This window comes from Monodelphis domestica, chromosome 1 (assembly GCF_027887165.1).
Source record: "Monodelphis domestica isolate mMonDom1 chromosome 1, mMonDom1.pri, whole genome shotgun sequence".
NCBI classification, from domain to species: Eukaryota; Metazoa; Chordata; class Mammalia; order Didelphimorphia; family Didelphidae; genus Monodelphis; species Monodelphis domestica.
The window spans coordinates 568,589,851-568,617,076 of NC_077227.1; the positions used below are offsets into that span (position 1 = coordinate 568,589,851).

At 39.1% G+C, this 27,226-nt stretch overlaps 1 protein-coding gene and 1 pseudogene across 3 annotated transcripts in view; both read right to left on the reverse strand.

Moving 5' to 3' along the window:
* Positions 1–342: 342 nt before the first annotated feature.
* The window catches only part of GATA4 (GATA binding protein 4), a 108,937-nt gene continuing 82,053 nt past the window's right edge, over positions 343–27,226 (reverse strand). For all 3 annotated transcript variants that reach the window (XM_007476244.3, XM_007476243.3, XM_056813424.1), the window contains exons 3-7: positions 16,850–17,016; positions 9,005–9,130; positions 6,343–6,430; positions 4,160–4,302; positions 343–1,618 (exon numbers count right to left, since the gene is read on the reverse strand). In XM_007476244.3, coding sequence (XP_007476306.1) covers positions 1,436–1,618; positions 4,160–4,302; positions 6,343–6,430; positions 9,005–9,130; positions 16,850–17,016 — 707 coding nt within the window. In that variant the 3' untranslated portion in view covers positions 343–1,435. The remainder of the gene's footprint in view (positions 1,619–4,159; positions 4,303–6,342; positions 6,431–9,004; positions 9,131–16,849; positions 17,017–27,226) is intronic.
* LOC103094927 (nascent polypeptide-associated complex subunit alpha-like) lies at positions 10,879–16,843 on the reverse strand (annotated as a pseudogene).

Sequence of the window (27,226 nt, forward strand, 5' to 3'; positions counted from 1 at the left end):
TGGCAAGATGAAGAGCTGCATTGGGAGGAAGTATGTCTTGTGAATAATGGCACCCTGGGACAATGCCTTTTCAATCTGCTTTACTTATGGCAGAGTTCAATTCTTCCAAATTTTCAGAGGACAAATTGAAGTCAACTGAAGGGGAGGGATTGTTTGTGGTCACACCAGCAAAGAAGCAATAGGTCTTTGGATTCTCAGGCCTTTACTCTTTCTGTCATACCATATATAAATAGGATATTCCTGTCAAAGACCTATAAAGAGTCTAACTTTTGGGGAAACTTTCCTTGCCAGATAGCAACAGTAAACTTTACCAAATAAAGGCCTCGAGAGAGAAAGAGAATAGAAAGTTTAGCAGAGATAAATTTATTAGTTAAATACTGATTTTACAGCAACCTCACTTTAAGACAATGTTAAAAGGGCTGTGGGGTCAGGGAGGGTGTGGGCGTCCATCCTTCATGGAAGGGAACAAAATGGGAGATTAAAATTGAACCTTGTTTTAAAGATGCTCTTTGCTACTTATAGATTCTTTTGGGTCAGGGGTAGGTAATGTCATAGATGGTTACAGCAGTGTTTATGAGAAAGAAAAAGATCATGGTAAAGAGTCTTTATGGGGGCCCTGAGGCCCTCTTTCAATCAGCAGTATTCTAGGACAGCAATAATGGGGTAAGGTAGAGAAGGAAAGAAGACCAATTCCAGAGAGGCTCACAGTGGAAGCTTTCCAAGGGGTCACACACAGTGCTTTCCTCTGTGGGATATTTTTTTTTCCAACTCTCTTGAGGCTTTTACCTGCCAGGTAGAAGATTTCCATTTGAAAAAAAAATCAGTCAAACATTTAAGCTGGTTAATATTTCATCATCATACATATAACTTGGTCCACAACCTTTGAAAAAGCCTGAGAGAGGAGGCAAGGAAGACACATGTTATATTATGCATGAGAGGTGCCTCATTGGTTCAGAGAGCATGGGAATAAGAATCATTGGTTTCCAGAAAGATCTTCCCAGCCCTCAAACCTTGCCATCCCCAAGTCATTAAGCTCAGCTGAGGGGGTGGTACCCAATCAGATATTCTTCTCTGGCATGGCTTTGTATTCCAGGCAAAGCCTGGAGTCTTAGGTCACGGGAGTGAAATGGTAAAAAGGAAAAGATCTCCCAATCAGGAAATCTCATAGGAAGAAGTCACATGAGAAATGGTCATTGAATACAATGAAGAAGCTTTCTCCATTTGGTCTGTGGAAGGTGGGTCTCTTGTACTCAATGATCCAGACTCTTTCCAGTTTTCCTACTTTGAGTTTCTTCCAAATCATTCTTCTGGAGTCAGTCTCATCAAGGGGAAGGATGAGGAATTCTGGATACATAAAGCCCCAAATTCCTCTCTCCCCTAGCCTCCCAAATCCCAGAGTCCATGTGAGGAGTTTGAGGTGGAGAAAGAGGTGAGATTATGCAGTGATGATGTCCCCATGACTTTCAGCTAAGACGAGGCTATTCCAGGAGTCCTGCTTGGTGCCAGCCTGTGAGGACTGGCTGACTGGAGATGGGTAGCCCTGAGGAGAGATCTTCAGGGCTGAGAGGACTGGATGGATGGAGGCCCCATGGCCAGACATTGAGCTGACTGAAAATGACTAGAAGCAAAAAAAGAAAGGATGAAGTGAAAGGGAGTTCATCATAGTTGACTACAAAGTATTTGGAATGGGAGAGTTCAAGGTGGAAATTTAATCACAGAGCTCATGCCACATCTAGACCCCAACTTGTCTTGTAGCTTAAAAAATTTCCCTTTGGGGACCCTCAGTTCTAAAGCACATATCATATTTTAAAATGCTTGTACAGACCCAAACCTCTGGCAAATGGATTAAAGAAAAAGGATGAGGAAAGGGACAAAGCAAAGTAACAAGCAAAACAATTAAGTCCCTGTCATAGCTGAGTCTATTGAATAGAGGTTGGTGCAGTACTTATTGCCTTCCCTACGCCCTCCCACCCCTCCAGTGGCCAGTGGGCTGGATTTGTAGTCAGATAATTTGGGTTGAAATTGCAGCTCTGCATTTGCTACTTGTGGGACCTTGGGCCAATGACTTCTTTTTGGGCCTCAGTTTTATTATCTATAAAATGATGGAGGTTAGACTCTATGACTTTTCTTTAATTATTTATTTTTATTTTTTTAAAACCCTTACCTTCCATCTTGGAGTCAATACTGTGTATTGGCTCCAAGGCAGAAGAGTGGTAAGGGCTAGGTAATGGGGGTCAAGTGACTTGCCCAGGGTCACACAGCTGGGAAGTGTCTGAGGCCACATTTGAACCTAGGACCTCCTGTCTCTAGGGCTAGCTCTCAATCCACTGAGCCACCCAGCTGCCCCCGACTCTATGACTTTTAAGGCCCCCGTCTTGCATTGAAATCTGTGATTCTGTAAGAAATCAGAAATACAAAAGGTCTGGATGATAGATCTGCAACATCGAGATACAACATTCTCTGTGGCTACCAAGAGTTTTCACATACACTGCCTCATTTTATCCTCATAACAAACCTGTGAAGGAGGTAGTACAAGTGCTACTGTATCCATTTAACAAGTGAAGAAACTGATGTTAAGAGGTTGCGATGTCCCAGATTATAGTTATTAAATAACCAAGCCAAGTCTTAAACACAAGTTTCCAGAATCCATAATTCTACATACGCCATATTGCTTTGATAAACAGTATCAAATAGTGCCATGATGGGATAAGGCATTATGTAACTAGGTGAAAATTTGGATTTATTAGAAGGAACAAATGCTGCTGTCAGAGACATAGTGATGTCTCCTGGCAGCTTGCTGGTGCAGTGCTGGAATCAGACTGAGTTCAACTGTGACCTCAAATATTTACTAGCTATGTAACCCAAGTCACTTCCCCTCTGATTGCCTTGGTTTTCTCATCTGTAAAATAGGGATGATAATATCACCTACTACCCAAGGTTGTTATGAGGATCAAATGGGATAATAATTGTAAAATGCTTAGCACAATGCCTGGCACATAATAAGTGCTATATAAATGTTAATTGTTTATTATGATTATGTGATCTGGCCACACTGAAAAACAAATGGACTTCCAGGATGTTTTCATTTGCACTGAGAAGCCTCCCCTTCAATTCCTATGTAAGATGCCCAAGGTTCTTCTCACTCTGTGGCATCTGAACTCCACTGAATCCAAGTGTGTAAAAGGTAGTTAGGGATGTTGAACCCTCCCTATTGTAATACAAAAAGAAGGGCAAGCAAATGGATTCCATGAAGAATATGAGTTTTCCATGATCTACTCTAGCCCCAAGATGAAATGGGAAACCAATTCACAGTGGCTGCCAAGGACTCCAGCAGAATCAGGGCAGTTCTGAACCGTGATGGCAGAATAGGGATAGGACTTCTGTGAAGGAATGGCAAATGTCTCTATTAGAGAATGAGAGAAGCTAGTAGGCTAAGCAGTGTATATTGTGCTGGACCAGAAGTCAGGAAGACTCACCTTTGTGAGTTCAAACCTAAACTCAGATACTTATTAGCTGTGTGACTGGACTGTTTCCTCATCTATAAAATAAGCTTTGGAAGGAAATGGTGAAGCACTCCAGTATCTTTGCCAAGATAGCCCCAAATGGGGTCACAAAGAGTCAGATATGACTGAAAAACAACTAACCCACAAAATGTGGAAGGGCTGTTTCACCTTCTGGAAGGTCCACCTCCCAGCATTAACAGAACATGAGATTTGGAGGTTCCCATCTAACCAAACTTGCTCATTTTCTGGAAGAGGAATTTCAGGTTCAGACAGGTTCAAAAAGACTGGCCCATGATCATAAAGGAAATAAGTAGAAAAGCTGAGACTAAAAAACCCAGGTCTTTTGATTTCAAATCCAGTGATGCTGCCTCCTTAAAATGACAACAAGCTTGATGATGAACCCAGGTGGGAAATTTCTCTTTAATTCCAATGTGGGTACCCTGAGTAGAAAACAAGAAGCCCTGATGTTCAGAGTTTTTACCACAGGGCAGTTCCTTCACTTACTGAGGACGTGCTTCCACTTTAGGTCTACTTTGAAGTTTTCTGATTAGATTGCATTTCTCATTGAGCAAATTTATATTTCATCAAAGCTCTGTTGAAATATGGGGTTATCTTATCAGTAGGGAACCTCTTTCCTTACTACTTGCTATACTTACCTGAGACATGGGGCTAGTATGTCCATAATGGGAGGAGAGCCCTGGCTCTGTTTTGATGGGACGCATCTCCTCGGTGCTAGTGGTATTACTAGAGCTGCTGGCAGTGCTGGTGGTGGGAGTGAGACTCTCACTGCCTGAGGGACCTGGAAGCAAGGCACAAACAGAAGTGACTCACAGGCAGTAACAGAGACTAAAGATGGATAGATCTCCTTTGAGTAGGTCAGGAGGCAGACAACAACAGGATTGCTGGTTATAGAAAGAAAGAGGCTTGATGACTGTGGGAGGAAGGAAGGGAAGAATGGGGGTAGATTATGGCCAGAAACAGTAATACAGAAATCAGGAGGGTTGTATTACTATAAACCTAGAAAAGACCTAGAAAAAATAATTTGGCCATAATGTTTCAATTGCATAAGAAGAGGTAGTGTAACATATTGGAAATACTGCTTTTCTCAGTGTTAGGAGAGGATATGGGTTTAAATCCTGTTTTTGGCACTTACTAGTTGGGTGGCCATAGACAAGTCAAGTCACTTAACCTGGTCCTCTGTGTCCTTATAAATAAAATGGAGGGGTTGTTTTCCTTTTTCTTTTTAACCAGGCCTATTATTTCATAAGTATATAGAGCTCATGGTAAAGTATTTCTTCTACCAAAGGAGAAGGAACTTTTTTTTTTCTGCACTTTTTAATCTTCGATGGTTTTCTAGGGGCTCTAAGAAGTTACTTGCCTCAGTTCATAAATCCAGAATGTCAGAGGCACGACTTGAATACTGGTCTTTCTGACTCTAAGAAAGGCCAGTTCTCTAAATACTAAGCCTTATTTATTGGAGCTCATAGTAAAGATGCATATAGTAAAATAGAGGTGCTTTACAGGCCTGTTGTTAAGTAACTTATAAAAGGCAACTGGATATTTCAAAATGCTATATAAATGTGAGCTATTATCATTACTATCATTCTCAAGGAGACAAGTCATTCCTGTCATTAGGGGACAAGAATAAGCAGTTAAAATTATATTCTTTCTGATGGAGAAGGGTAATTCATTTAGATCTAATCTGGCCTTGATGAAAAGTCAATGAAGATAAATGCATTTCATTTCTTTAAAGGCAAGCTCACAAGCCATCAATATTTACTGGAATGAATAAATACTTCCCAGGTACCTCAGTACAGAAAAAAAGAGTGTCCGGCATAGGAGGAAAGAAAGGAAACTATTGCTTCCTCAGTAAATCCATATAGGGATACATTCCTTATTTATTTATTTAAAAACCAAGACAGAAAAGCAAGGGCTAGGCAACTGGGGCTAAGTAACTTGTTCAGGGTCCCACATCTAGGAAGTATCGGAGGCCAGATTTGAACCTAGGTCCTCCTGATTCCAGACCAGGTGCTCTATCTACTGTATCATCTAGCTGCCCCTGGTACCTTAGATTATAAACTGATTTCTTGTGATCTTCGTGTGAATTCTGGGGAAATGACCAAGTGAAAGTTGTATTCATGGACTTTCAAGGTAGAGCAATAGTTGCAGTACTCTTAAATGATCTACTTTCACTCTTACTACAGAATGAAGTAGAGGGGTACCGGTAGACCTCAAAGCATAAAACAAACAAACAAAAACTAAACACTTTATTTTCTGTTTTAGAATTGATTTAAAGAGGAAGTTCGGTGACTTAGCTGATAGAGAGTCAGGTCTGGAGTTGGGAGAACCTACATTCAAATCTGACCATTCAATATCTCCAAGCTGTGGGACCCTGAACAAGTCACTTAACCCACATTGCACAGCCCTTTCCTCTTTTCTTGTCTTGGAACTAATACACAGTATTGATTCTAAGATAGAAGGTAAGGTTAAAAAAAAAAAGAATTTACACTAAGTCCCCAAGGCTGAAGAGTGGCAAGGGCTAGGCAACTGGAGTTAAGTGACTTGCCCAGCTAGATTTGAACCCAGGCCCTCTCTACTTCAGACCTGACTCTCTGTCCATAGAGTCACCTAGTTGCCCCAACCTCAGAACATTTTACATAAAGCATGTCATGGATCCTCACATACAAAGGAAGGAACTGACATTATTACTATTATGATTATGAACTAAGTACATAACACTGTTCTGAGGGGTAGCTAACCATGAGCAATAACCATTTCCAGAGTGCTGTTGATTTGTTTACATAATTACTATATCATATTGTTAATATTAATAGCCAACCTGTTGTTGTCTTGGCTTTGTTAAGATTCTTAGGCTTCCGTTTTCTTGTTTGAATCCCTTCTTTCCTCATTGCAAGAGGCCTTGGGACCTAGGGAGCCCAAAAGAATAATGTTAACAAACATGAGTGTCCATATGTAATCTGTTCTTTAATACACATCGAGATGCCAGAAATCAGCTTGCAGAACTACAGCATTGTGTGTTTAAACAATAAAAATGGAAATCTGGAAATTCTAAGGAGAAGGCATTTTGGGAGCAATTAGCTTTGCAAAGGACTTTTATGATTTACCAATAGCTTTTTAAAAACTGCTGTAAGTCCTTTCTGAATTTCATAATAATGTTCACCCACAGCCCGATTTCCTCTTAGTCTGAGTAATTAACCTATTTGTTATGGGACTAACAAAGACTAACAAAGATAACTAAAACAGGAAAAAGAAAGGGCAAAGATGAAAATTAGGTCACATATTGGAACAGGTATAACAACTACATGAAAGAATGCTCCAAATGAAAACAATTCTGAGGTTTTACTACATACCCTGAAAATTTTTGAAAATGGCAAAAGATGTGCATATTTAATGTTGAAAGGATTGTGAGAAGATAGGCACATTAATACATTATTGGTGGAGCTGTGAATCTGTACAAGCATTTTGAAAAGCAATTTGGAATTATGAAAATGAAGTGAGTAAAATATCCATCTTTAACTCAAAAAGGTTCTGTTACTAGGCATATACCCCAATGAAGCCATTGCTAACAAGAAAGTCTCCAAACACATAGAAATATTTATAGCAGCACTTGTTGTGATAGCAAAGAATTGGAAATAAAAGTATAGGTGGTCATTGATTTGGGAAATGGCTAAGCATTGTGGTATCTTAATGTAATGGAATCTTGCTATGTTGAAGAAATAATACTTGATGAATATAGACAAGCAAAGAAAGATCTGTATGAACTAATGCAGAATAATGTAAGAAGAGTCAAGAAAACAATATATACAATACTACAACTGGATAAATGGAAAGAACAATCACAGACACAAAATCAAAAGAGGATAGAATGCTGCAAAATTAGAAAGAACAAGCATGGCTTTTAAGAAGAGATATGAGAAGACACCTTTACTCCATTATTTGCAGAAGTTGGAGGTTCACAAAAATCGAACATTGTATTATTTTCAGAGTTTTTCTAATTATTAATCATTTCTGCTCTTTCCCCCCTCCTTTTCTTTTTCTTAGGTCTTCAAAAATACTATTTGTTATATGAGATGGCTCTCTTAGTGGGAGAGGTAAGAATATTTGAGAAATTATGGTGATGTAATAATCATCAATATAAAGTTATTTTTAAAAGATAAAATTGAGAAGGTAATTTTATCTTCTATATTACTAGTAAGACTAGGGGAAGGCAGTCTTCCAGCATGAATGGTACAGCCTACCATCCTCTTCACCTCTATACCTATTCTCCCATTCCAATCTCAGAGGAAAAACCATCTCTCCTTCATCGTAAGGCTAATCATTCCACTATGCTCTAGAGTTCAGATCTGGCATTTATCCTTCATTCCAGTATCTTCAGTCTCTCCCTTCAGCACAGGCTTCATCCCTGCTACTGACTTCACACGTCTGAATTCTCCATCTGCAAATGTTTTTCTTTCTTAGTCCTGCTTTTCTCCCTTTTGCTCCAGCCAAATTTTCTATTTGCTTTCATTGTCAAACCTCTTGAAATAGTGTATATATATATATCAATTGCTTCTACTGGTTCTCTTTCTCCCCCTGCAATAGGGCCTTCATTCCATTACTACCAAACAATAATTCTTGAAAGTTGCTGATTAATCTAATGGGCTTTACTCAGGTTTTTTCCTGCTGAGAACTTCTTTGGGATTATATGCTTTCTACTATTATTCCTTCCCTAAATGTCTCCCTTGACTTCCTTGATGTTCCTGTGGGCAGCACTGAGGTTCCCGTTTTTAAGATGTCTTTCACCCACAGACCTCTCAGTCTGAGTAATTGGCCTATTTGTTGTAGGACTAACAAAGATGACAATGATTGTTAAGATAGAAGAGACAGGGAAAAGAAAGGGCAGAGATGAAAATTAGGTCTTTTCTGATTTTCTTTTTGTTTCTTCCTGTTCTGATTTTCTGATTGTTCTTTTCTGACTTTCCCCCTGCCTCTCTGACTATGCATGTCTCCTTAGATAGTTCTACCCACTTCTATCTCTTCACTTTCTCTTCCAATATATTTATTGGGCCATTTTCTAAGGTTCAATCTTTGTGCTTTTAATTCTGTCTACTCTTTCCCTTAGTTAACTGATCTTGTCTCACAATTCTAGCTACCACCTATATTCTGAGAGGTCCAAATGTGTATATATGAATTAAAAGAATTAAAGAGCCTAGCACAGAGAGGAATTCAGTACCACTCAATATACATTTAAGTGCCTACTATATGCAAAGTTTTAGGAATGATTACATATATGAAATATGACATATATGACAGTCTCTACTATCAAGGAGCTCTCATTCTAGTGGGTAAGATTAGGTAAAGATAAGAAAAAAAATCAAGATGTAGTAGGAAGAATAATGGATAAGATATCAGAAGAAGACATATTTATATTCAGTGGCAACATGAAAATGACAATTAAAAGGATGTGAAACCAAAAAATAAGGGACCCAGTCTTAACTTACCCCATGCAGTTTCATGTAAAGGCCACAGGCATTACAGACAGGCTCGCCTTCAGCATTTCTGCGCCATAGCGTGGTGGTTGTGGTCTGGCAATTTGCACAGGAGAGCCCCACCCGGCGGGAGGCAGACTGAAAAAGCAGAGCCAAAAAGTTTGTTTTCCATCTCACCAAAGGAAAGAGATTGGCCCTAAAACAGGTCTTCTTGATCAGACCAATGGGAAGGCATTTATTCTTGAGGTAGCCAAATTCCTACTGTGTAACCCAAAATACCCAATCAATATGCCCAACACAATGAAACAATTTCATATAGGACCATGTCACAAGGGTGGGGGAAAGGGAGGTTCTGAGGAAGGATATAATCTCATGGGAGGTGGAAAGACTACTGGATTTGGAGTCAAAGGGCCCATGCCCACCACTTAAATGACCTTTGCTACTGTTTTTCATCTCTAAAAGGAGAGTTGGCGTATATGACCTCTACTGTCCCCAGGCTATTCCATTGAGTCATGAAGCCAGAATCATCTAGCTGATACCTACATTACCTTCTGGATAAAAGTGAGACTTAAGAAGCTATATGAATAACTTTCATTCATAGAAGCTAGGAGATAGCACTTTAGTGTTACTGATGAGAGCAAAGGCAGACCAAATGGGAGAATTAGCATGGCTTGAAAAATGTATAATGGGGGTTTGGAGAATGTGCAGATGTCATTTGTCCACAAAGATGGTGTCACCCCCATCGAAGATTCTAGAAACTTACTTCTGGGTGATTCGAGTCCTGGAATAGGACCCTTGTGTTCAGGGGATATGGTCCAAGACCTAACATGGATGGCTGAAACCAGGATATAAGTGAATTCTAACTGATTCCAGCTTCTACCCCTCAGCTCAGCAGTCTCCCACCCCCACAAAAATCATCCCTAAAAAAAGTGAAAGTAAAATCATAAGAGACTTTCTTATGTTGGGGGAGGACCTTGGTTTACTTGGCCAATACATTTCAAGCCTTTTTGTGTAAGTCAAAAGTCATGCATAATAGCAAACTCTATTTTTTAATAAGTATTTCTTAGATAAACACACCTAATCATTTTACAATTTTTCTTGGGCTTCTCAGAGCTATCGACATCTCTACTCTTGTGCTCTGGGGCCATTATTAATAACTAAATAGTGCTAATGAAACAAAGAGAAGCACTGAGCTAATATTTGGTGAAGAACAATGTAAAGAGACACTAATACTTCTCAGTGTGCAAATGAATGTGATTGGTTGAATCCCTGAGAAAATGACATAGGGTTAATACATAATTAAAATTTTTTATTTTACATATATTTCTGCCTTTATTTTTTTTCAAATGGCATCACAAATACTTGAATTTGCATGTGTTGAGTTTCCTTAAATGAGGTCCTACTGTACTCCCAACCCCTCTAGAGATCCTGGAGAACACTGATGGGGAGATGAAATATAACATCTGGCTCTCAGATAGCAGGGGCCAGGGTACTCAATGTTACACATATTTTGTTCAGCTAAAATAGCATTTCAGTTTTAAAAATGACTCCCTGCTACAAAAATTAATCATAATCATTATTGGATCGGAATTGCTTTTATAAATATACTAATAAAACCTCAAATGAAATAATATCCTAGATAGAAAAAAATACTCATTTTTAGTTTGGCAAACATATTTGTGTGGTTTATGTATATAAAAGTACTAGTTTTCTTCCTACAGAAAACCTTTATAGAAGTTCTAATTTATTTTAAGCATAGAAAAAGGGAAAATCTAGCTGCCAAAATACTGCTTAGCAGCTAATCTTTATTATTTAATTTATTATTTATTTTGTTTCAAAATAATATTAATTATACAATATAAATAATAAATAATATTTATGGGCTGTTATGATTTTATTATTTATTTTAATAATATTTCCTCAAAATATTAAACAAAATACATTTTCTGGAATAGCCTTTAGATTTTTCTAGTGGGCCCTCTGGTGCCAGAAGTAAGGACTTTTTACAAATAGCTTCAGTGCAATTTCCCCAAGGGGTACTTTAGTCTCTTCTTTTGGTAGTCCTTCAAAGGATTATAAAGAGAGCTAAAAATCTAGGAATTATATTTTAAATCAGATAGGAAACGAAATCAAATGATCCATAGACCTGCATGTAAAACACTCATTTGTAGTTAATTACCATAATAAAAAATGCAATTAACTATTTTATAATTAAATAGTCTGACACATCAGGCAATAACAATCATTGAAGCATGAAGCAGTCACATGGAAAATTTCTTTTTTTTTTAAATTAAGGAAAGGTTCAATTCTAGACAAGTTATTTTATTTATGAACAGAGCAGACATTTACATAGCATTTTTTTAGGGTTTGCAAAGTCTTTTACATAAATCAGACAGGAAAGCAGATAAGACAATTATAAAATGGGTGTATAATGTTATAAATCTTCAGCGGTTTCAGAAACTCAGCTGGCCAGAATCTCCCTCTTTGAGATTTCCAGGTGTTTAAGACCCTCTTTGACTTGCCTGAAAAATAGTTTTGATGCTTCTGTCTTTACAGTATATTCATTACTGAAAATAGTTTCCTTGTACTTAGATCTCATAGAACAAAGATTAAAAAAGGAACCATAAAATGGTAGTTTATGCATTTTCCTTCTCCCCTCCCTCAATTCTGTGTGTAAGGGATTGCTCATTGTGTACAGGATGGGATATATGCGGAAATGTAACATCAATAAAAATTTTAAACAAGTTCAGTAAAATCCAGTATGTCACAAAGCATATGTACTATTAAACTTCATAATTCCCCACTTTGGCAATAAGGGGAAGAAAGTTCTTCCTTTTCTCCAAGGTCAGACTTTGTCATCTTTTGTACATGGTTTACTGGGTTAGACTTCATTTTGCATTGGTTCATGTCAGTGCTTTCTAAATTCTTCACATTCATTATTTAAGAAATTAAGATTTCATTACTTCGCTTGCCATTTGCTTAGTCATTCCTTAAATGTGAGACATCTTGTTTCTAGCTCTTTGCTGCTCTACACTTTGATATTTATCTCATGTCTTTGACCTTCCCTCTGGTAGTCTGTCTAGCAGGAGTGGGTGGATATTTTAATGATTTTCTAAATGAATGGATCCAATTATTTTATTGCCATCATCTCATAGCCCTTCTGACATTGATTAGTTCCAACTTTTGACATCTGCTGATTGTAAAATCTCACATGTGGATTTCCATTTGCCTGATTAGTAACTGGGATGATTTCATATGGTTTGCAAATTCTTTTGAGAACTTTAGGATTCTTGCTCTTGGCTAGTTATTTGGATCATCAGATCATTTAAGAGACTTGATGCAAAAAATTCTTCCCAGTGATGGCTTCCCTGCTTCTCCTTTTACTGATTTTGTTTATGCAAAAGCTTTTTACAATTCCGGTAAATTAATCTTCTCTGAAACACTGAGAATAATGTCTGTCTCAAGATTGTTATATTGCTAATTTCATAATAGCATTTACAATATCATTACTGCTCTTCTTTAGGGCTCCCATGGCCTTTGCTCTGGATACATTTGCTTGGGACATGCCTGATTTTGTGTCTTTCACCTCTACACCTATTTCATCAACCTCTTCTTCTTCACTTTCTTCTTGTATGGTTGGAGTTTGTGTATTGTTCTGTATGTTTGAGATGGCTTCACCCTGAATTTTGAATTTTTCAGCAGCCTCTAACTGTGCCTGCTGAGGGAGATCTTCAGTTTTGGCTTCCCCCCAAACTATGTAGGTATCTGAAACTGGACTCTTGTAGACATCTGGCTTTGTGATGACAAAGAGGATATTCTTAGATTTCCAGAGGGTGATTCTAATAACACTTGTCACTTGTCACTTGTCACAGTCCCAGTTTGGACATAGCCTTTCGGGCTTTCTTTTCACTTCAAATCTGCTTTGTTTTACTGACTGGTTCCTCATCCTTTTCAATGGCTACTCTCAGCTGGGCCTGTTGCATGATTGCCTGGGTAGAATCCCATTCTTCAAGCTCTGGTTTTGATTCATCATTGTCATATTCTGTTGCCAGTCTCTGCCTCAGACTGGGGCTGGGGCAACTCTTGCTCTGTGACTGGGACCGTTTTTGGTGCTTTGCCAGGCATTTTGTGAGAGGAACACAGTTCCAAGATGGCTGCAGAGAGAGATCTCACATGGCAAATTTCTGCACAAGCTAATTAAGCATTATGATAAATGCTTGTAAGATGCGAACAGTTGTTTGCTATTTTAGATATTCTTAAATTCAAGTAATAACTTTTTTCGTGGTTCAGCATTCTAAATTATATGCATTGTTGCAAATACAAAATAAAGATAGTGTCTATATTAAATTACAAAATTTCAGCAAATAAAATATGCTGTAATATAATTTCATCTCATTTTCACTGGCGGTCATGTCACTTTAATGATAGTGTTCACTTTAAAACTATTATTTAAGTAGCTATTCAGAATACCATAGTTTTCCAAGCCAATTACTTTTGTAAAATAGCTGCTATTGTAACTCTGTCCTATAGGCCATAAATCTGCTCTGACGGCTAGATCTTGGTATTAAGCAACCAGAAAAATGTCTGGATGGTATTAAAGAATGCTAGAGGAAGATGTGACATTACCCTTGCTGGCAATCTGTTGGCATCCTTAAATTAATCTGAGATACTTGGAGTGGCTTTTTTTCCCCCCAGAATTTGTGCCTAAGGGTAAAGGACTCCACTCTAATCACACAATAAGGGGGAAGGGCCTGAGGGATGCCTTTCCTGACCCCCCCCCCACTCTCTTAGGCTTGGAGGGAGTTGCCACCTCAATTTGGATGAAGAAAAAGAGCCATCAGTGTCCTGAGGAACATGAATTCTGGAATGCTAGCCCAAAGGAATCTTTGGGCTTTGGGCTTGGACCTGGAGAAACTAATGCTGTGTAGGAATTGAACTATAAATAAGAACCTAATCCCCTCTCTTCCCAGATAGAAGTCAATGTGGGAGGAATTATGCCCCTGAGGTTTTGTGGCAAATGTTTATCTGTTGTTTGTTCTTGCCCCAGTTCCCTCTGTTCCTCTGTTCTCTGGCTGAGTTCTGCTGAAGCACAGAAAGCCACTGTGATACTGTCCCAGCCTAAGCAAGCTTCTGTCTTTTGGTTTTCCACCATTGGGTTGGGGTGGGGAAGAAGATGGGTTACAGTTGAAATTTGCTGAAAGTCCCTGGGTCAGCCCAGTGGCTCAGAAGTGGTGGAAGTGGTTGTGGAGAGTGAGGAGGCAGTGAGTGAACACATTAGGGATCAGAAGTTAGCCTTTTCAGCCCTTAGTTCCCAGAATGGCAGCCCTGTTACAGAGTTCTCAGAGGTGTGTGGAGACAGCTGAAACTACTTATCTCTTGCACATAATTTCCTACTTTGAAGAGTCTTGCGTGGCTGTGAGGATCAGGGAAACTGTCTAGCCCTCCATCTTGATGTGTGGTAGATAACTCTTTGTCAATTTCAATTCAATATGAGGTGGTTAAATGGAACTGGGGTGCTCAGCCACCACATTCCTAAAATAGGACGTGTTTGAGTCATTGTCAGAAAAGAGAGAGACTAGACTTTGTACCTCTCCTGGTGCCTGAGAACCTTGATGGGAAAAATGTAAGAGGCATGGCCCTGAGAGAGTGAGGCCATTGCATCTGAATAATATATATGTAAAGAAGAAATAGAAGGGATACCCCAAAGTATGACTGGCAAATGCCCCATCCTTCTCTTACACCTAGAACAATTGCCAAATCTACAGACCTAGTCTATAGATAATGAAGTAAGGAAGCTAGCTAGATGGATAGAGTGCTTGGCCTGGAGGCAGGAAGACCTGAGTTCAAATCAAGCCTCAGAAATATACTAGTAATGTGACCCCAAGCAAATCATTTCATCTCTCTCAGACTCAGTTTCTTCATCTGTAAAATGGGGTGAGGAAGTTTAATAATAGCACCTACCTCCCAGGATTGTTATGAGGATCACATTAGATAACATTTGTAAATCTTAAATCACTATATAAATGCTATCCTTATTATATTAGGCAGTATTGATAGAATGCTTCATCTGGAGAGAGGACACCTGCATTCAATTCTTGCCTTAGACATTTACTAGCTGAGTGACTCTGGACAAGTCACTTTATCTCTCTGAGCCTTGGTTCTTCATCTATAAAATGAGGATACTACTACCTGCAGCACCTAATTTGTGGGGTTGTTATGAAACTCAAATGTGATAATGCATATAATATACTTTGTAAAGAATTTTCTGGAAGACATTGAATAGGGCTATACCTAATTATATAATGATCTCATCTGAAAATGCCTGTAACATTTCATGGCTGTAGCAAACCCTTATGTATAGTTGAGCAAAACAAATTTCCAAAATGTCTCATTTTGTACTCTGAGTCCTTCATATTTCTATCAGAAGATGGAATTGCAGTTAGTTATTATGAGGATCAGAATTGCTTATTCTTTCAGTTATTTTTTCTTGCCATAGTACTGTCATTGTATAAATTCTTCTTTTTTTTTTAATCCTTACCTTTCATATTAGAGTTAATACTGTATATTGGTTCCAGAGGAGAAGAGAGGTAAGGGCTAAGCAAAGGGGATTAAGTGGCATGTCCATGATCACACAGCAAGGAAGTCTCTGAGGTCAAATTTGAATCCAGGATCTCCCATTTCTAGGTCTGGCTCTCTATTTACTAAGCCACCTAGCTGCCCCCTAGTCCATTAATTCTTAAATTCCCCACTTCAGTCTGTTTTCCACGTCAGTTATTTTTTTAATCTCAGATTCTTTGAATTTTCTTCTGCCATTTCAGTCTTTTAACACTATTATATCTTAGAGTCATTGGCTTTTATGTAGTCTATTCTAATTTTCAGAGTAATTTTCATTACTTTTCCAAATTTTTCCTCTGGTGCTTTCACTTCATTTGTAAAAATAGTATTTACTTAAAAAATAAAAACAAAACGTTGTTTCATCTCTTCCCGGAATTCTAGTTGAATTTAAGCCCAAGCTGTGTTTTTATTTGAGGCTTTGCTTGTAGTTGTTTTATTCATTTTCTTCTGTTTATACCTTGAGAATCCTTGTCATAATAATAGCTTTTTTTTTATGGTTGGCATCTTATTTTGTTTGCTTATTCTTCTAGCCATCTTCCTGACTTCAAACTTAAAGTTAGGTCCTTTATATTTCTGGAGGGAAGGTCTGGGCTGTTCCTGTTGCTATTTTCTTGGTGTATTGAGTATTGTGTTATATCAAGTAATTGGGGACAGTACATGCTGGGGACCTGCAGGTTTTCTGTGCTCCTAAAGTGGTCTGATCTAGGCTAAAGTCTAATCACTGAAAACCAGGTCTGAGTTCCACAAGTTCCTGACTTGGGTTTAGGTCTAAATAATAGTAGATTGCTGCTGAACTGAGCCTCAATTAGTTAACTAGGATGCTTCAGAGTTACAAAAATGCAGAAGCATTTTCAGTTTGGGATTCCTGCCCTGGTTATTCTGTTGTCTGTTTTAGATTGGGCTAGAAGCTGGAACTGATAGCTTGTGCCTCCCTTTCTTTCAGCACCCCTTCCTTCCTACATCACATGGCACAAATTCTTCATAAATAGTTCCCTTTGACTCTTTAAATATTATACCTGAACAAGTAATTTTTTGATCCCCCAGTTGACCTAAGGAAACTCCCCAAAGTAGAGAAGTCTAAGTTCTAGGTAACTATTCTAAAAAACTCCAATAGGTGAAAGCTACAAAAGATGAGACCTACATAAAGCTCTAGAAATGTATAGGAAGTATAGGTCCAATGACCTCTCCCTAGAATGCTGGGCTTAAGAAGCAAGGTCGAGGGCTTTGGGAGGAGTTGCTTACCAGACGTCTTTGAGGTTTTATAAGAGGCCGGTTGATGCCATTCATCTTGTGGTAGAGCCCACAGGCATTGCATAAGTAGTGACCTGTCCCATCTCGCCTCCAGAGAGGAGTAGACATTGCCCCACAGTTGACACATTCTCTACCTTCAGAGAAGTCGTCAAACATATCTATTTGGAAATAAGTAGAGAAAATACAGAAGTTAATTTTTCTCCCTATCTGGTGTTATGTCAAAGAACCTAAGCAGGATAATTCCAAAACAATTTCTTTCCAAGAATTTAAATAACTTTAAACATAATCTCATTCATCCTCACTATGATACTAAATGACAGAAGGAAAAACATATCAATGACAGTAAGTTAATATTTTATGTTCTAAGACAACAGAAGTAGCAATGCCCAGACCATTGATTTAAACTCTGAAGTCCAGAACTGCGACCTCATACCCATGTACATATACATTCCTCTTGATTTCTCCTCCGAGATTTATGGGTGTGGGTTCATTGGGACCTTCCCCCAGGTGCTCCAATGATTAGGAAAGCCAGGTGGAGTTGCTGGAAATTGTTGGGCAAAGGGTTCCATATGAAATGTGCTTAATTATTTTTCTTTTTAGTTTGACTATGTCTAATAAACTCTGTAGCCACCATATGCTGATTGATTGTGTCCTGTGAACAGGGAAAGATATTCATATAAAAGGAAAGTTCAGGTACGGAGTCGTAGTCATAGATTTTCCTTTAAAAACAAATCAAAAGAAAACTTCTCAGCAATGTTTCATTTCTTGAACTTCTTCCATCTCTTAGTCTACATTCAGTATCTAGCTAGTGATTTTGTGTGTGTGTGTTGTTTTTTGTTGTTTTTTTTGCCCAGAATTGCTCAATTTGTTTGGGCTGGAGTCTATATAAAGCCTATGTTCACCAATTAGTGCTAGACAACTTGTAAATTCCATCTTCCACATAATTAGTATCTACTGATAGGATTAAACTAAGGATACAAGCTAAAGAGGAACTGCTACTGCTATACTAGTGTCACAAGTATACACAAAATATCCACAGGTATCATAATAAAAGTCATTATCTATCTATCTGTCTGTCTGTCCATCTGTCTATCTCCTAAGACCCAATATATATCTTTCTACCGATATACCTCAAGAAAGAGGAAAATGTACATTATATACAAAAATACCTCTAGTGAGACTTTCTGTAGTAACAAAAGACTAGAAAGTATATACTCATTTATGAACAGCTAGACAAATTGTAGTATGTGAACGTAATATTTGAGTTGTAAGAATTAAAAATAAGAAAACTTCAGAGAAACTTGAGATTTGATGTAGAGTAAGCAGAAGCAAGTGAAAAATGTACATAACTGGGACCAACATGGTTACTTCTGACATCTTGATGGAGAAGCATGTCTCCTTCCTTTTTGTAGGGTAGAGAATAAGTCACACATTTTTAGACATTGTCAGTGTGTTGATTTGTTCTGTTTAATCATAGTTCTTTGTTACGAGGAAGAGATGTACAAGGAGTTGTCAAAGATAACATCAAATTAATAAACTATTAAAACATTTCTCTAACATTCTCAACATGTGGTCTCTAGGCCCAACTATATTAATTACTTAAGTACCCCTAGGAATGAGGAGCTTATTATCTTTAAAATTTTTATTGACAAGGGGAAACTAGGCAGCTGATTGTATTGAGAGCAACACCTAGGGATGGGAAGTCCTGGGTTCAAATATGGTCTCAGATACTTCCTACCTGTGTGACTCTGAGCAAGTCACTTAACCTCCATTGCCCAGCCCTTACTGCTTTTCTGCTTTGGAACCAATACATGGAATTGATTTTAAGATGAAAGGTAAGAGTTTAAAAAAAAAAACAACTTTCTGGATGATTAAGAGTTTGAATCATGCTGTACTGTTGGTATGGCCAGGCACTCAAGCTCTGAGAATCTTATTTCTTTTCTTTTCCATTTAAATTATTTCCTTTATTCCTAACTTAGCAGCTATCAAAACTTCAAAAGCATAAATAAATATCTATTGGTGGTATATGTGTGTTTTTTTGCATATAGTCTGCTCTAATTATTGGGGAGGGAGCAGCTAGGTGGCACAGTGGATAGAGCTCTAGACCTGGCGTCAGGAAGACCTGAATTCAAATTCTACCTCAGACACATATTAGCTGTATGATCCTGGGCAAATTACTTAACTGTTTGCCTCAGTTTTCTCATCTGTAAAATGAGCTGGAGAAGGAAATAGGAAAGCACTCCAGGATCTTTGCCAAGAAAACCCCAAACGGGGTTAGTGAGAGTCAGATACAACTGATCATTACTGCTTTAGAGTATAGTTTAAGATCTGGTAGCACTAGGCACCCATCATCCTTCACCCTTCCTTTTCATTAGTTTCCTTGATATTCTTGATATTTTGTTCTTTCAGATTAATTTTATTACTTTTTTCTAGTTCTACAAAATAATCTTTTGTTAGGGCACCAAATAAGTAAATTAATTTAGGTAGGATTGTCATTTTTGTTATATTAGCTCAGCCTACCCATGAGCAATTAATGTTTTTCCAATTGTTTAGTAGTCAGATATAATTGAAACAGCTGAACAACTACAACAAAATTACTGAGAACTTCATATAGATCTAAAATATGCTTCCTTATAACTACCACCTGTTGGCTTCCTGGCCTAGTTCTGCTCCCCCAAAGCTGCTTTTTTCCCCCTTTAAGCCCTAGCATAGAAAAAAAAAATCCCTGTTCTTTTAAAGACTATGATGATCTTATCATCTATTTTTACCAGAGTCACAATTTGGAAGGTTTGGCTCATCACCCCCCCCCCCCAAATGCTTCAGTCTTGGTAGGTGGCCCTATCCTAACTCTGGGTACAGAATCAGTCATTTGCACCTGCAAACTAAGTCAGTCAGTGTCCCAACCAGGTAAACACTGGGCAGGTGTGAATGGTTGTTTGCTCATGCTGTTTGTGCACATCACAGTCACAAGGCTGGCTATTTTTGCACCTGTACTATACTGGGAACTCCTTGACCAAGGTCAGCTACCTTTCAGGAAATGACACAAGTCAGCAGCACTTCTAGAGCTTCCGGAGATCAGGCTTCTTAGCCTTGGAAGCAGCTTTCCCGAGGTGGCAAGCCTGGGGGGGCGGAGGATGTGGACACAGGGTAGGCATCAGTCACTATCTCCACCACTCATGGCTACTTGTGTTGCTTGGGTTGTGCTTCAGTCTTCTGCCTGACTTCTTTGTCTATGTGTTTACTTATAACTAGATCTAGTGTTTCCCTTGTAAGTGCCTTGAGGGCAGGAGCTAGTATATTTTTTTCCTCAACTCTTGGCAATAGAAGGTACTAATAAATGCTTGTCTAGTGGTCGATTACCTCCTTCGATATAAGGCAAATGTGTGGTTGAAAGAGCAAATATAGTCTAAGAACTCATTCCCAAATCCAGGCTCTGCCACTCAATACCTGTTCAACCTTGAAATCTTTTAATTTATACTCTAAGCTTCATTTATCTCCTTGTATAATAAGGGGGTGGAAGCAAATGATCTTTAAGCTTGACATTCATTGTCTGATTGGGATTCTACACATTTAAGCCACTGTCAAAACCAGTTAATAGTGGCAGTGGCCACAGGAGGGCTCCACGGCCCCACAAATGAGCAAGCCAGGCATTCGCTCCAGAACAGAATCTTCTATTCAGGAGAGCCACAAAAAAGTAAGAAAATACATAGAATCATGAAACCTTGAAGCTGGGAGCTTAGAGGTAATTTATTCTAACATTAAATTACTCTAACCTTTTATGATAATTCTAATAATAATTTAATTATTTTGATTTTTATGGAGGGGGAAACCAAGACCTAGAGGGGAAATGACTTCTCTAGGGCAGACAGAGCTGGGGCTGTACCAGATAGGAGGGAGTCCCTGCAAATACATCAAATACATTGCCTAAATCCCTTCTCTTCACACTTTTCAATGTTTTCTTTTCTGGAGATCTATGGGTTGAAAATAACTTTCTTCAAACAGCCACCTTCAGCTAACTCTTCAAAACTCACTCCACTTAGATGGTCATTTAAGACTTTTAGCTTCTTGGGCTATGTGGTATAGTAGACCTGGGCTTAAAACTGACCTTTAATGCAACACGTGGGCCCTTAGGTCAATCATTTAACCCTTCTGGGCCTCAATTTCCCAATCTATAAAATGACAGAGTTGGAAAGGTGGGTGCTAAGATCCATTTCAAGTTTTACTGCTATGATCCTCCAGTCTACATGAAAGTCAGGATTTATACTGCTTTGAAACAGTCTAGGTCTAGAGGCTTTTCATAAATCTTTAAGTCAAGACTATTTCATTTTCAATAAGGAAAAAAACAACTTTGATCATCAATTAAGTGCAAGGCACTGAGAAAGATATAGCAAAGTAGGAGGAAAACTATCTGCTAGGGGACAGCTCTGTGGGGGGGAATCAGGACATACTACAAGAAAACCTATGCTAAGCTTATCAAAAGGAGCCTTGAATCTGAGAACTGGTATTTTCTGATTACCCTAGAATTGTTAATACCATACTCCCTTTGCAATTTACTTTGGATCCATTTTGTATCTTCTTTTTGCTTCTTTGTGATTATGGTACACTAAGTTAATAAAATAGTTTTTGACCTGGAGTCTATGGACACCTGCATTGTCTCTGAATAGATTTCAGAGTGCTTTTGGACTTGGATGGGAAAGATACATCTTTATCTTGTAATTGAAACTTAACATTTCCTTCAACATTATTCTGAGAAGGGGTCCATGGTCTTTGCCAAACTGCCTAAGGAATGTCAGGCCACAAAACAAGGTTAGACTAAAATAGAATCTAGTAGAATCTGAGCTTCTCAAGAGCAAGGACACTTTGTCTTGCTTTTTATATTTCTATTCCTAGTGCCCATATTAGGGATAATTTTTAAAAAAAGTTTGTTTCCCAGGAAGAATTGGGTTGAAAAATGTCATTTTTCTTTTATGGTTGAAGTACATTGGTGGCTGAGGTAGAGAGAAAACAAGGCCCAAACTAGGGCCAGGATGTAGGCTTAGGAGAGAGGACTGTCTAGTAGCAATCACAGGAATTAGGGAGTAGGGAGATATGAAATGATGGAGGAGGAATTCTTAGAACCACAGGCAGGGAAAGATTTCACAATACAAATGTACTGCCCTAGAAAGGAAAGCAGGTGAATAGAAGAAGGAAGAGAGTGTATCTGTACACTGGGTGGCTAATAATGGCCAAATTCGATTCAAGGTCTTTAGGAGTCAGCTGCTACCCCAGTGGATCTGGCATCTCAGTGTATGGTCTGCTTTTAAGTCCAGTCAGGAACTCTCATGATATATTTGTACATAATCTACTTCTCTTCTTAAGTTTAATTTCCCTTAAATAAAAATCGACTGTTCTGGACCCTTTTACACCCTCTACAAGCCAGAAAGCTAATGTTAAAGGGTCCTGAAGATCAGAATTTGCTGAATAGGGCAGGCTGTGAGCCCTTGGTCCCAGCTCTGATAGTGTTGTGCTGGTCTGAACCACTGTTATAACAACCTTTCTGTGACTCAGTTTCTCCATAAGAAGTGTGTATGTTCAGTTTTCCCAGAGGGCACTGGTATTTCCACAAGAACCTATGACTTCACTCTTCTAGGACATAAAATAGTAAGCAGCTGTGGCCTGTCTTCCCTGAAGCTTCTGTCTAGAGCATGGCATCAAGGGAATTTGCCCAGCCTATTTTATGGAGGTAGTCCATCCAGACCTCGTGTTGGGTTAACATAACCCCTAGATAGGGTGGGGGTGGGGGTGGGACTCATAACCAGCCTTGTAAAGTGCTTTGCAAATAGAAGGAAAAACTTACAATAATGGCAATAAAGTGCTTTGCAAACATCAAACTTGATAACAATGATGGATTATAATTAGGAGTCAGGGGGGAGGGGGCACCCGATGAACCTTTGTGCTTTGGTGAAAAAGAAAGAGGGGTGGAGATTTGGGAAGCTGTCCTTTTCTCAACCCATTCCTATGACCTATGACCCACCACCAGAAAGCCCCGTCTGTGTTTGTTTAATGCAAGATTGTAGGCAGGGAATCGGCACCAACATTGATAATCAACACAGGTAAAGTCACAGAGTCACAACTGACAAGAATGTTAATTAATGACCACTGTAGTGATCAGGGAAGGGCTTACAAGGAATCAATCATGGGTAAGCTTACTGGACCCAGACCACCTAATCTCTCAGGATGTGGATTTCCCCCTTGACATTTACTGCCTTTTTCTGCCCCCCCAACACCTTCCCCCCAGTGTCCAATTCACCAAGAGTCTAGAGTCCTATGCTTGATGCTTAGGGAGATATATAGGTAAATCACCGGGTCTCTGTCCTCAGGTATAGCAAAAGGATAAGAAATGTACACAGATACCTAGAAGACAAGAGGACTCCAGTGCTCGAGAGGCATAAAGGAACCAATCAATTCATTAACACATGTATATTAAATGCCTACTACATTCTAGGTACTGAGCTGTACCTTTGGAGATACAAAGGCAAGAGTGGAAAAGTGGGAGCAGGTAGGTGGCTCAGTGGATAATATGCCAGGCCTGGAGTTGTGAGGACCTGGGTTCAAATTTGGATTCAAGATGCTTCCTAGCTTCGAGACCTTGGGCAAATCACTTAACCTCAGTTGCCTACCCTTAGCACTTTTCTGCCATGGAAAGGATAATCAGTATTGATTTTAAGACAGAAGGTAAGGGTTTTTTGGAGAAAAGAGAGAGGAAGAGAGAGATAGAGAGAGAGAGAGATAAAACTACCAAGGTTTACTACAATGGGTCAGACTAAAGGTGATGAAAGCCTGAACCAAGGGACTGGCTATGTCTATTGAAAGAAAATGACAGATGGCAGACATGTTGTGGAGATAGAATCAGCCATGACTTGGCATATCACTTGATGTGGAGGATGAGAAAGAAAGAAAGAAGAATCAAAGATTACTCAGGTTTTGAGCCCTGGTTATTGGCAATTTGGTGTTTCCAGTTGTCTGCTATTAGACCATGAGCTCCCTGAATACAGGGATTTTTTTTTCCTTTTTGGCCTTTATATCACCAAAGTAGTGCCTGGCACATAGTATGCTTACTGACCTGACTTACTCTCAACATAAGGAAGTTGGGAGAGCAGCAGGAAGGTTTGGTCGGGCTTAGTATGGAACATATTGAGTTTGAGGTGCTAACAAGGCATTAGTAAAGCAGGATATTAATACAGCGATGCCTATTAGTTAGTTGGAGATGCAGGAATTGGGTTCTGCAGAGGGATTCAGGAAACAAGGCCAAGCTTTGGATAGAAACATGGTCACAAACCTGTTGCTGAAGATGAGATCAAACCAGAGAGGAAGAGGATACAATGAAATAGACAGCGCAGAGTATTGGCCCTGGAGTCAGAAGACCTGGTAACAAATCCCGCCTCTGGTGTGTACTACCTGTGTGACTTCAGCAAAATCACTCAACTTGCCTGGGTCTCTGTTCAACTGCATAAAGAAGAAATTGAACAAGGCATTTCCTTCCAGTTCTAAATTCTTTGCCTGGCAGCCAGAGCCTAATCTTAAACCCAGAACTAGAACAACCAATCCTGGAGGACTTTGGGTCCTGGAAAAAACTTCTCTACCACCCTGAGGTTTTAGTCTTCTGGGCTTTGTTAGGCTAGGATCTAAGCTGCGTGGGCTCTGAGCTGTGTGTGATGAGAAAAGAGGGAGGACACAGCACATCCAGTGCCCAGACCTGTGCTGATAAAAACATTTTTTTAAGAAGTTCTTGGCCGCCAAACAGAAGCTACTACAAGCAAGCCTGGCTGTAGCCAGAGCTTTGCCAGCTGAAGAATTTAGCCAGGGGCTTGGCTGCTGAATGGAGGTGGCAGTGAATTGGACAGATGTGAAAAGGAGTACAGGCAAGAGAGACCAGCCCTTCCCCAGACTCAGGAAAACAAAGGTCAAGTTTGTTCAGCAACTGAGGCAGATGCAAGATATAGGAGGAACAGGGTCCCTAATGAGGTGGCTTGGTGTGGCAAAAAACATATTGGATTTAGACAGAAAACTTGAATTCAAATCCCAATTCTGTTACTTAAAGAGCTGTGGGTGACCATGAAAAATTTCCCCAGACCTTTCTTTCTGGGGAAATGATAATGCTTGTATTATAGAAATAAAGAGCTGTTGTGGGGGAAAGTGCTTTGTATGTAACTTGTTGTCATTATTACCAGTTGCCAAGCCTTCTCAGGTCATTCTGACCTCCATGTTTGTTTCCTTTGTGATAAGATATTGAAATAAATAGGTTAATGAGAAAGTCAGAGTGGTGTAGTGGATACAGAGGGATTTTGGAGGTTCTTCACTGGTGCCACAGACCCAGTTTCAAGTTCTTCCTCTCATATATATACTGGCTGTAGGACCCTGAGCAAGTTAGACAACCTGTTAGGGTCCAAGGCACTATACTAAGACTAGAAATTGTGCAACTGGTGCTCATTTGCATGGGTAGAAGGAGCCCTTTGCCAGGATCTCCCTCCACTGAGGAAACTGTAGGTCCAGATCAAATGTAAACAAAATATAAATATGCCTTGCAAATATAATTTAATATATTAACTATATAACTATAAAACTATATATAGCACCCCCTCCAATATATATAAATTCAGGCATCTTGTAAATCAACCCTAACATAGTGATGTTATTTCAGTCTTCTTCAAGTATGAACAACCATCCAACCATGTAAAGAATACAGTTGAAAGGTGACCATTGTGTTTCTGAGAAGTGAAGAATGGTCTCTTTTCCAGAAAGTAGATGTATCGGCTATCACATTACCCGGTCCATGGTAGGTACTTAGTAAATGTTTGTATAATTTGTTGGGAAGAAAAGTGCTTTGTAGACTACAAAGTGTCACATGAGCATAAATTATTATTACAGTTCTAGATCCACAGGAAAGTCTATTTAAAATATGCTCCATTTTACCCAGTCAGATGAATGAATGCCCTTGTGCTCAAAGGTGATATTGCTGTTTGCTTAGATGACCAAGGATAAACATAGACACCATTCACCAATACCAAGTGCTAAGGCTCAAAAATCACAAGATCCTTGAGGCCAGGGGCTACACCTATATAACTTTCTCTGTATCCTACACTACCTAATGGGTTATCACCAATTATTTAATGATTATTAGGGGATTTAAATCTTAAAGAGCTCCTACCTATGGGGGCAGCTGGAGAGCTCAGTGGATTGAGAGCCAGAACTAGAGACAGGAAGTCCTAGGTTCAAATCTGACCTCAGACACTTTCCAGCTGTGTGACCCTGGGCAAGTCACTTAACCCCCATTGCCTAGTCCTTAACACTCTTCTGCCTTGGAACCAATATACAGTATTGATTCCAAGACAGAAGGTAAGGGTTAAAAAAAAAAAGAGTTCCTACCTATAAGGTCCAAGAAAATGTCTTTGAATGGTTTTAACTGATCAACAAACATTTAAGTGCCTATGATGGACCATGTGAGAGGCAGCATGGCATAGTCCATAGAAATCTGGCCTTGGAGTCTAGAAGACTTGGTTGTTAATCATCTAATCTCTTGGTACTCCCAAACTACTCTTTAGAGGGAGTTTCCTAACCAGGAATTTTTTTTATACCAATGGACCAAATTATTGGTGTAGTCCAAGAAAAACTATTAGGTATTAGGAATACAAAGATAAAAATATCCTTAAGGAGCTTAACGGGGAAGTTCAAAGAGAAGTAAAGAAAGACTGTATTTAAAAATCTAGTGGGATTCAATTAAAACAAAAAAAAAGTCTAATGAGACAATTTTTTGGCATTTTCATCTGAGAATCTCAGTTCAGGTTAGAAAATGCCAGTTCAATGATAGCTTAATGTCTAGCCAATAATGATTTCTATAGTATCTTACAGTTTATAAAACATTATCCCGGGGGCAGCTGGGTAGCTCAGTGGATTAAGAGCCAGGCCTAGAGATGGGAGGTCCTAGGTTCAAATCCGGCCTCAGCCACTTCCTAGCTGTGTGACCCTGGGCAAGTCACTTGACCCCCATTGCCTACCCTTACCACTCTTCTGCCTTGGAGCCAATACACAGTATTGACTCCAAGATGGAAGGTAAGGGTTTAAAAAAAAAAAAAAACATTATCCCCCCAGTAGATTGCAGAGTAGATACTGCAGGTACTATAGTCCCCTATTTTATAGGTGGAGTAGGTGAAGCACACAAAGGTTTACTTGTCACAGTTGGTTAGGTACGTAGGCCAGAACTTGTGCTCAGATCTACCTGTGCTCTTTCTAGTGATATACATGTCTTATTTCCTCTTGACAGTTAGTCCTTGAGGCAGAGACTGTCATATACAGTACCCAGCACCACCCATAATGCCATGTGTTCCATGA